Raw genomic sequence first — 11,786 nt, forward strand, 5'->3', positions numbered from 1 at the left:
CACCCAAAGTGGGATGGATGCCGTCTCTGCTAATCAGACCAGGTTTCCCCCAAAATGTTTTCCAGTTGTCTATGAAGCCCACGTTATTTTCTGGGCACCACCTAGACAGCCAGCGGTTGAATGACGACATGCGGCTAAACATGTCATCACTGGTCACATTGGGTAGGGGTCCAGAGAAAACTACGGAGTCCGACATTGTTTTAGCGAAGTTACACACCGACTCAACATTAATTTTAGTGACCTCCGACTGGCGAAGTCGGGAGTCATTAGCGCCGACGTGAATAACTGGCCTATTCTCCATGGTGTGGAGCCGTGCTTCTAAGTCTGTGAGCCCCGCCTCCAATGCTGCTAGCATCTGACATTTATTACAAGTACCATTATCGCTAAAGGAGGCAGAGGAATAACTGAACATGCGACAGTCCGAGCAAGAGAAAGGAGGAGAGGAAGAGGGGGAAGCCATTGCTCTCGATTAAGCTACTAGCTTAGCTAGCTTCTAAACTAGCCGACCTAAAGTAGCAAGTTAAATTTGGTAGTTAGCAAGAACTTCTGCAAAACAAGTGCTTTAAGTGGTGCAAGCGTATGTTGTCACTCAAAAATTCAGATGAACCTAGAAAATAGTGAGTTTAATTCATAAACAATCTGGAAGGAAGCACAACGCAGTGCAAATACAGAAAACAGGAAATGAGTACGGTTTACCGCAGGAAACAGCAGTCCGTCAAAGGTTCACCCAAAAATGTATGCTTTGAATTTTTAGCTTGGCTCAAGTCCCATGCACTAGCATGGAGAGGGCGGGGTTTATGGTCCACACTGAAACCACCCACCAGGGGGCGACTAATTCGTCGGCCATTTTTATGTACAGTCCGTGGAATAAATGGACAAAAGTACTAAACAGTCCAGATGGATGCCTGTATGAACTGCAGCTTAAACCGACTCAAATGTACATGCAAGGAAATAATGATATAGATAACACTGTCATTTTAAGTCACTACTAAGCCATGACTTCCACTGTTGTGTTTAATTGCTTCAGCTGTTCTGTAACAGAGTGCTGCAGCCACTCGTGTTTGCTTAAGGATGATAGGAATGAAGTGATGGATGACTTTTGTTAGGCTATCAGCGACAAGAGGAGGCTGTGAAAAATAAAAACCAAAAGTTGCTGGAGAAAGCAAAATTCAGATAGGTAATTAAAACACAGCACATTCTAGTTTTGGGTGTTTTCAGGTGTTTGGAAATAATATTAAAGTAAAAGGATAAGAACAAAACAAACACCCTCAGAAAACTAATATTCCAAACTGTTGCAGCAGTGTCACAGTGATGGCTCCTTTTTTCTTCTCAAAGCAGCATCTACTTGACTTTATGAGCTGTAATGAAGCCAAGTGAGACACGGCCAACAGGAAGACAGTGAGTCTGATTAAAATTTTCTGTTTCAGGTTAGAAACAGAAAAAAACCGTAAATATCTCCAGAAAGGAGCTCGTTCAACACCAGGGGCAGTTCTCTAATTAGAAATGTCTAAAAGCAGCAACAATCAAAGAAATGTGAGCAATCTATTCATTCTGTTCTTACATAATGAAACACAGAAACACACTCACTACCACCACTACTAGTACTACTACTGCTACTAGTGCTACTAGGAGCGCACACAAACGTTACCATGGTGAAGAGGTATGCTGCTGGCCGGCCAGGTGAAGGGTCTTGGGCCGGGCGGCGGAGCAGCTGCCCGCATTAGCCGGCCGCTCCCAGTAGGGGTCACTGTGAAACACAAAAACGTGAAGAGGTTCTTTAATGACAGCCATAAGAGACAAGGAGCAGGAAAAGAAGTGGGAGGGAAAGTAGATGTAAGCAAGAGAAATGATGGATAAGAGGGAGCAGACGTTGAGAGAAAAAAGAAAGCAAGAGGAGAACACTGAGATATAAAGTCAAAAATAATCACGCAGACATCACAACCTGTGCAACCAATTACAGAACGTGGAATTAATGGCTGTAAAATATATTTAGACAAGCAGTAAATGATAATAAGGTAATGGCTTCATGAGGAACAATTGGGCATTTCTAGCTCAGTGGGCAAAAAAAGGCGCAGACCTTCCTACTAAACTCAAACACACTTAAAAACCTGGTGTGGGCTTTAGACTCATCCTCTATGGAAACAAACAGAGGAATGGACCTCAGCTTTATCCTTGATTTAACAAGTAGTAACCACAACTGGTCACTACAGGCTCAGGCTGTGCAGCAAAATGTTCTAATTTACAGAGAATTGTTGTTGTTTTTTTATTACAGAAGAGATCCCCCCAAAGTTTCCCAAAAATACTCTATGTCAGGATGAATTTTGTTGGGTTTTTTTTTATTACAGAAGAGATCCCCCAAAGTTTACCCAAAAATACTCTATGTCAGGATGAATGTTGGGAAAATGTGTAAACCACAATGAACAAGACATCTGGGATATTTCCACTTGGTGGACCAGTGTGGAGTCTGTGAACATGGACCCGCTCAGGGATCCCAGAACATGAGCTGTGGGGTTCCTGGTCTTTCCCACTCTGTGCACACCATTTATCTTTATTCGACTGCCTTTGAGTAGGCTATTCAGACTCTGCATACCTTTGTGAGTACGTGGACACAGACGAGGGACACACACGTGTCCTATTCATACTTCAATTCGAGGGTCTCTTCCGTCTGTGTACACCTTTATTTTTCAAGCACTGTGGTACATGCACACTCTGGGTGTTTTTAGTTGAACAGAAAAATTGTTGGCGTGCACGCGGATGTCCACACATAGTCTGCACAGACCCTCATGGACCTGGGACGATGATGAAAACTGTCCTGAGACATTAGTGGACATTGGACACAGACAGTAGAATCTGTCCTTAAGAACGGCACGCAGTGGACTACACATGAACGCTACCAGAAACTACACTGATGTTCTGGACATAGCTGAGATTTAGGAGGTGTGTGCGTCAGATTTTCTGCAACCATCAGCAACGTACACTTCCCCATAAACCCCTTCACATCAAGACTGGGCCTCAACTCAGAGGTCTAAACCTCTGCTCAAATTAAACTTCTGGTTTTGTAAAACCTCCTTTGCCCTTGTGTAAGAATACGACTATTTATCAGTGTGCTCAAGCTAAACTTTGGTGTTGGCTGGTAAAAGTGTCTGGTGAGTCTGGAGATGTACCTGCCACCGCGGCTGCTTGGGTAAAACAGCTCCTGCCTTTGGAAATATTCACTGAAATAAATAAACCCCCAGTTTGATGGTGTTTTTTGAAAAGCTAAACGCTGCCAACTGGGACTCAACAGGCAGGCGAAGTGACACGGAGTCAAATACAAAATACAACGCAGCCCCAGAGTGACTGTCTATGCATAGTGAATTATTTGAATTTTACACACCCACCAAAGACAGGCTGTCAAAACCCATGCCGGAATGGATTTTTCATACAGAGCGAGGGAGCGAGAGAGAGTCGAGGAGAGTAAAAGACAGAAGAAGAGAAGGAATAGGAGGCGGAAAGAGGGCGAGAGACACCGGGAGAGTCAGGGAGGAGGAGGAGGAGGGAAGAGGGGAGGCAGTGAAGCAATGCTTGCTTGCAGGAGAACATTAGCTGCACTGTGTAGCGCACCATAAAACCATTGACATTGTCGGTCTTGCTTTGTGGACGAGTATTATTGTAAAACAGTTTTCTGAGGTGAGCCGGCCGCTATTGTTCTTGTCAGAGGGTGAAGCGAGGGCACCGCCAGCATAACTTATTTCAGTTTTAAAGCTACAAGAGAAGGCAGACAGAGTTGGTTTTCAAATTAAAGGACTGCGATGTAAGCCCAGAGATTGTATTACTTTTAGATTTGATCTCTTGATGCATGACCAGGAAACATACCGCTGCTGTCGGGGAGGGGGAAAGAAGGCAGCGATCTACAGGAAGAACAGCAGGTTTGTTTTTTCTCTGCGATCGCTCTACTTCACTGATTATACAACAAGGAGGAGACGCAGAGTCTGACTCAACACAAATGATATCAACCTTCTGTCCATGTAACTGAGCCAGTGGATTATTACAGTTTGAGTATTTGCTACCTCATGACTGCACAGTGCATGACATTAACAAAAGGGAACCCTAGGAGAAGTTGATAAATGGTCATATTTCCAAACTGTCTCATCACATCTGACGCTGTACAGTCCACTGATTACACATTACCGAGGACGCTGATTGTTCTATTTGCTATTATCGGAGAGGTTGAGGTTGTGCTCAAAGACGATCAAAATGTTCCAGAATATTCAGATTTTGGAAGTGTTTTATAAAGAAGGAACTTTTTTATCATGTAACGTGTACATGGAACCGTTCATACAAAGATACTCCTACAACGATAAGTTAACACAAGACAAATGAGAAAACATACCAAAAGCAAGGACAATAAATCTACCCTTTTAAATCTTTTTTTGCTAGAGGCGGAGCTATTCTGTAAATATGTAAATACATAACAAGTTTTGCGTTGTTTGTCGTTTGTCTTTGCTGTTGTGGCCTTTCCACACAAGTCCAGGATCAAATCTTCAAGCTTCAATGTTATGAGCTATGTTTGTTACTATAAGGTGTAAGAATCTTCAGTGATACCGTAAACAACACGGACATGAACGACACTGTACTATATACAGTATGTCTAGAATCCTTCTCTCCTTTCCTCTCTCCTTTCCTCTCTGTGCCTTCCTCTCCATCAGTTCTTTCTCATCACTTCATTTTTCAAAACCTCAGCTCCCTCACTATCTTGTCCTCTCTCTCTCTCCACCCAGCCCTCTTTTTACAAATCACTCTATTCTCCTGAAATGCCTCTCCTTTCTCCTTCAGTCTTCCAGCATTAAATCCTTCTCTCTGTCTTTGCTCCGCCCTCTGTCCTCTCTGTCTTTGCTCCACCCTCTGTCCTCTGTCTTTGCTCCGCCCTCTGTCCTCTCTGTCTTTGCTCCACCCTCTGTCCTCTGTCTTTGCTCCACCCTCTGTCCTCTGTCTTTACTCCACCCTCTGTCCTCTGTCTTTGTCCTCTGTCTTTGCTCTGCCCTCTGTCCTCTGTCTTTGCTCCACCCTCTGTCCTCTGTCTTTGCTCCACCCTCTGTCCTCTGTCTTTGTCCTCTGTCTTTGCTCCAGCCTCTGTCCTCTGTCTTTGTCCTCTGTCCTCTCTGTCTTTGCTCCACCCTCTGTCCTCTCTTTCCATCCACAGTGATACCTTCAAGTGTCTTTGTCATCGTGGGAAGTGGACCAGTAACTGAGGTGCATCAAACACACAAAAAAATCAGCTATACACACATTAAATCAGCAGTACAACTGAAGGCACACAAATCAACTACACAAACAGACGTGCACACAGACTTGCATAATAGCGCACACACTGGCACACAAACAGAAATTCAATAACTTGAGTATAAACACAGTTGCTGGCTCACGCACACTGATACACACGCAAAAACAGACACTTATGGGTAAATGCACACCGAGATGCACATAAGCAAGTAAGTACACACACACACACACACACACACACACAAGGTACACACTCCATCAGGCCAAAATGGCAGTGGTGGGAGGCAGTACAATGGGTATTGCCGGGCGCCGGCAGAGCTAAATTGCAGACAGCGAAGGAGAGATCTGGGCCATTTTTCAAGGCTGACTATATATTACAAATTGGCTACCAGGGCCTTGTCTGAGAATACACACACACACACACACACACACAGTGCGAAACTAATCCTGGCTTGTCCTATTGTCGCCCACAGAGCCGCAGAAATCTGCCCTTTTCCCTCTTTTTCGACAATTTCCCCAGAATAAACCATATGATTGAAAATGTGCCCGTTTAGCGAGCAGCGCCATACACGCAAGCAAACATACAACACACACAAACACCTTAACACTCCAGAAACACACAAACAAGCTCCTGCTCCCTTGTTTATGGGCTGTAACCCCTCTGTTTGCTATGAGAATGTTCAAATACTTCCAGGGCAGGGTCAAATCTACACCCTGTGTATTTACACACATAATACACTCGTAATACACACCCACACTCTTTGTCCCCAGCCAGGAAGGACATGTTAGCCCAGGTTTAGCCACTCAGTCGGACTCCGGTGCTGCAGTAAAGCTGAATTTAGATTTGGGCATCGCTGCACATATACGAACTAGGAGTTAGAATGTTAACGGGGTTAGGATGTTCTCAGACATGTGAGTACCTGTTAGCAGACCAACAGCAGGCAGCTACGTCTCCGTCAACTTACGTGGAGGATGCGCAGCTTCGCACCAAGATTAGCTGAGATTTAAGAGGTGTGTGTGTGTGTCAGATTTTCTGCAACCATCAGCAACATACACTTCCCCATAAACCCCTTCACATCCACACTCCATCAGGCCAAAATGGCAGTGGTGGGAGGCAGTACAATGGGTATTGCCGGGCGCCGGCAGAGCTAAATTGCAGACAGCGAAGGAGAGATCTGGGCCATTTTTCAAGGCTGACTATATATTACAAATTGGCTACCAGGGCCTTGTCTGAGAATACACACACACACACACACACACACACAGTGCGAAACTAATCCTGGCTTGTCCTATTGTCGCCCACAGAGCCGCAGAAATCTGCCCTTTTCCCTCTTTTTCGACAATTTCCCCAGAATAAACCATATGATTGAAAATGTGCCCGTTTAGCGAGCAGCGCCATACACGCAAGCAAACATACAACACACACAAACACCTTAACACTCCAGAAACACACAAACAAGCTCCTGCTCCCTTGTTTATGGGCTGTAACCCCTCTGTTTGCTATGAGAATGTTCAAATACTTCCAGGGCAGGGTCAAATCTACACCCTGTGTATTTACACACATAATACACTCGTAATACACACCCACACTCTTTGTCCCCAGCCAGGAAGGACATGTTAGCCCAGGTTTAGCCACTCAGTTGGACTCCGGTGCTGCAGTAAAGCTGGTGAAGGATTTAAAGCTGAATTTAGACTTGGGCATCGCTGCACATATATGAACTAGGAGTTCGAATGTTAATGGGGTTAGGACGTTCTCAGACATGTGAGTACCTGTTAGCAGACCAACAGCAGGCAGCTACGTCTCCGTCAACTTACGTGGAGGATGCGCAGCTTCGCACCAAGCATAGCTGAGATTTAGGAGGTGTGTGCGTCAGATTTTCTGCAACCATCAGCAACGTACACTTCCCCATAAACCCCTTCACATCATAGGTTTGTGTTGATGCCTATGCACAGTTGTGAAGAAGTCTAAATTGTCCAAGTCTCAGACTAAATCCCTTCAGGCTGAGGTTCAAGTGTGCTTCGTTTTGACTGAACTAACGGTCTAAATGTTTTTAAGTATTTCCATTTTTGATTTGTGAAGGGCTCTCAATAGTTTCTGAAGCCACTGGGTGCGTGTTAGTTACACACATGGTGGCATCAGCTTCACTGTTGTGGACTTTATTTCTACAGAACATCTACAGCTCATAGGGCCCACGAACGTCACTGGATCTGCAGCCACAAATTTATGAACTGCTTCAGCAAAGAGAGACATGAATGCTCTTGGTGTAAAGATACAACACAATACAGACGCCTGGTACCGTTATTTTGTGTCTTATATCAGTTGTGTTAAATGCATCATAAATGAGACATGAACTTTTGTCATCATTATTCAAATGAATGTACAAGCTTCTGTGTGTGTCTGTCTGTGTGCTGATGGATGTTAGTTTTCCACGAATCCTCTCAGGCCTGCTGTCACCTGCTTAAAGACAGGATCAGTGAGCCGGGGCTCAGACCGCAGCGCACAGCGGTGAAGTGAACGACAGGGAGTTTAAACAAAGTCTAATATTTAACATCCTGGAGGATTAAATACATACTGAGCTGCTGACGTCCTCTCTCTCCACACCGAGCTTGATTTCGTGCTCTCAGTCTGCAGGAGGTGACACAGACACGTGCACAGACAAACAGAGATAAAAAGGCGTCTCAACCTTAAACAGCCCTTTGGAGAAGTGGAACTGGACAAAAGACACACACACACACACACACAGTATTTACACAAGCTGACACACAGGTGTGCAACACCGTTTTGGGAAATGGAACTCCTGGTGACAGACCTACACAAACACACACCAGCACACTGTAAAACCACAAAGAATGAGACAGAGAGATAAACACACACATCAGTATCTATGCTTGCTGACACGTCGGCCTCACAGAGCTGCGCGCACGCACACACACACACACGCACACACGTGACACAGAAAAAGCTGCTATTTGATTCTCCTTCTAAACAGTTTACTGAACTAACACTCACTCTGACACGAGTGAAGCATCTGAACATCATTTACTCGCTGACCAATCAGTATCTACTCTCTTCATGACCAATTATAGATGATATTTATCCATCTTTGCCGACTACACGGTCATTTCTGCTGGACCAGAACAGTTTACACCTTGTTTAGCAGCTTGCTGTTATTCATCAGTTCATTTATACAGTTTAACATCAAAACAAACGATCACATAAACAGTAAGAGAGACGTGCACTCATACTTCGTCATGCTAGTTTTAGGTAGTAACAGCTCTGGAAGGCAGCATTACATTGTAATATACTATCTAATATTTTTACTGACAAATCTAGATATTAATGTGATTTAATAAAACTGCCATAAGAAGTTAAAATAATTACCTTTTGTTTATTTACACACAAAAATTAAAGCTACAACAGCACTGAGAATGTTAGTCTCCAGGTACATTCGAAAAACTCTGAATAGGTAAAAACAAAAATGAACCCTTCACTACAAAATATGTGAACATATATTAAAGTAAATAGTTTTAAGCTGGAGAACTTGTTAGTGGGGCCCAAATTATTTTTCCATATACGACATAAAACAGGAGCCATTTAGTGTTTGTAGATCTAATTTTAGTCCAAACTGTAATAATTATTCAGTCAACTACAGTTCCTTTACATTTTTCTCTTCCCTCTGCCACCTCATTGATCTACAGCCCCTTCTGAAGTTAATTATCAGCACGAGCGTGAGACAAAAACGGCTGAGTTTATTTTACACACATTATCAACAAATAACAAGAATAAATCCAGTGCATGCAACACTTGGCTGCAGAGCTGTGCATGCAGCCGTAATGGATTCTGTCATTTGAAATGGATGAAGTTCCATTAGAGAGCGACACAGTTGCAGCTCTAAGTGAGATGAAGGGTGAAGCTTCAGCATCTCTCTGTTTAAAAAGTGACACAGAAAAAGCTGAGTCCTGTTCTGCAATTCAGATCAGTCACCAAGGTCACACACAGGTGCTAAGCAGGAGTCTCTTCTTATAGGTCAAATAAAGCAAAGGAAAAGACCTGCACTTTGCTCCTTTAGAGCCGAGACAAGCTGCTCTTATTTTTTTTAAGGGAGGCTACTTCCTCTCACTGTAAACCAGCAACGACAGCCCCTTTCTCATTTTCACAATTTTCTGTGCATGGACATATTTCTCTTCATCGCTGTCACTTTCTATCTTAAAGCAAATAAGGTCCACGGGGGCTGATGCACATACATACACACACACACACACAGATGTTTATTAATCACCTCTTTAGCCAAACAACCGGTAAAATTTACTGCTGATGTCTTTGTCTGCCGCCGACATATACAGGTAGAACCACTCAGCCCAGGTGGCTCTGCACATGTATAAATTATGTGCACAGACCCAAGTGCAATAAATCTGTGCATGGAAGCACGAACAAGCATATATACACTCACCGTCTCTCTCACACACACACACACACTCAGGCCTTCTGTTTTCTCCATCAATGTCCTTCACCACACTTTCCTACACTTCTATTTGAGCTCTCCTTTCTTCTCTCATCTCAAACACAGCTGAACACGACCTGCGGAGCTTTTACAACATCACATGACATCAACAATAACAACCTTACAAGAACAAGGTGACAGCAGTTTTCAAAGTGAGGCCCCACAGCTGCTCGCTCTGACTGCAAAGCCTCGACGAATGATTAGAAACAACTCTCAGCATTCTACACACGCGCTTCATTTTCTGATAAAACAAAAAATTCTACTTTTTAAGCTTTTTTCCTGAAATTTCCCAAAACACAATTAACCATAAATGGTTGATGCAAAAGGCTGATGAACACCGATGCACGCGTTGTTGGGAAATGGAGTCGGCGTCACAAACAAAAGCCTGAGAGGCTGCAGCTGGTGCCCTGACAGCACAGTCGTAGTCGTGTCTGACAACCAAAAGGCAGCTGGTGAAATATTCACAGTATTAAAGACTTTTTCAAAATTTAGCAGCTCTCTGCTCCCAGTTCTATAGACAGGTTTCAGGTAATCTGAAGATTATTTCCACAGTTAACGTAGTTGAGATGGGGAAAAAAAAAAATCTGCATATTCAGAGTTAATATCAAGGAAAGACCCGACTTTCCAGAATCTGCCAGATGACACATCCAAGCTCCTCTGAGCTCTGAGGGGTTGGGAATGCACCATAACAAATCACAGAGGTACGTAAATGGTGAAGCTTTGAGCTGGCCTGCAATGTGGCCTGCATCTCGTAATACAGAGAGGTGCTTACAGAATAAACAGTGTATTACAAGCACAAACAGTACAACAGCCGACGGCCTAAATGTTTATCCCAGTCAGGATGTGATTATTGGTTTGATATACTATGAACTGATCATTATACATTCTTGATTCAGTTCACCACTTCACTGTGTCACTAATTCCTCCAGTCTCCACAACGTTCGTACACATGGATCAGAGTTTCTGTACACGTGTGCGCCTTCTCCCGTCAAGTACGTTTTTATAAATTCCAGCTTTTCCACGGGAAGCGGCATACCCGAGTTTCAAGCCTCGTTTGAATGAGGCCACAGGTCAGATCTGATGAAGGTAATTTACTTTGAATGTTCCCAACATAAAATGCTTGATTACAATCACCCACATCCCCGAGGGAAATAAATCGAATGGGGCTTTACTTTGTCTCTCATACATTTGATACAGAGTTGATCTTTTTCACACTTGACAGTTAATTGAGGGGGACAAATGATGTCTATAAAGTTACAGAGGGGAACGTGTCTTGTTGTCTACAAGTGAAAGACATGTTTAATCAGAGGACTGGCTGGGTGATATGACAATATGAAGCATTTCTACCAGGACACGGGATGACAGCACATCAGGTTTTTTCAGAAAAGGATGTAAAGCGTGTCTTTTCGGCCCCTGACTCACCTCTGCTACAACAAAAGAAGGCAGATTTCACAGAAGAGGAGAAAGGTAAAGAGCGAGCTGTCAGCTCCTCGCAAAGCTCCGGGTAGAATCAGGTTAAAGCTGTGACATCAGCACAGACACTGACTTCTCACTCACTATCTGAAGATACTGAAGAGGGTTTGGAAGAGACCCCTGTGTTTGAAGTGCTCATGGTGCGTTTGATGTTCCAGGCATCTAGCCACACAGTTAAACAGCCCCGTGAGTGGGCATGTCAGCTGAGAGATAAGAGAAATCAAGAGCTCCTCATGTCTGGGCAAAAGGTTATTCTGACATTCACCAGGACGGCAGAGGCAAGAAAAGGAGAGGAGAGGAGGAAGATGAGAGGGGCAAAGGAGAAGAAAGAAGTACTGTGAGGAGGAGAAGAAAGGAGAATTAGAAAGAAGCACAGAAGTAAAAAGAGAGGAGAAAAGGAAGGACAGAAAATCTGAGTGGTAACAAGAATGAACATTGTGAAAGGAGGAGAAAGAGTGAGAAGATGGAGGAGGAGAACAAAAAGATGAAAAGCTTCAGTCTGGTTACTGCTAATGTGATGCAAGGTCGCACTAGGTGTGACTGCAAAAT

General features: G+C 43.8%; 1 protein-coding gene across 6 annotated transcripts in view; it reads right to left on the reverse strand.

Moving 5' to 3' along the window:
* Positions 1 to 11,786, reverse strand: part of npas3 (neuronal PAS domain protein 3) — a 276,234-nt gene that overhangs the window by 193,628 nt on the left and 70,820 nt on the right. For 5 of the 6 annotated variants that reach the window (XM_020611538.1, XM_020611534.1, XM_020611535.1 and 2 more), the window contains one exon: positions 1,649 to 1,747. The exons of the other annotated variant lie outside the window; for it this stretch is intronic. In XM_020611538.1, coding sequence (XP_020467194.1) covers positions 1,649 to 1,747 — 99 coding nt within the window. The remainder of the gene's footprint in view (positions 1 to 1,648; positions 1,748 to 11,786) is intronic. 6 annotated transcript variants of the gene reach the window in all.

Source organism: Monopterus albus, unplaced genomic scaffold (genome assembly GCF_001952655.1).
Source record: "Monopterus albus unplaced genomic scaffold, M_albus_1.0 scaffold115.1, whole genome shotgun sequence".
Taxonomy (NCBI): Eukaryota; Metazoa; Chordata; class Actinopteri; order Synbranchiformes; family Synbranchidae; genus Monopterus; species Monopterus albus.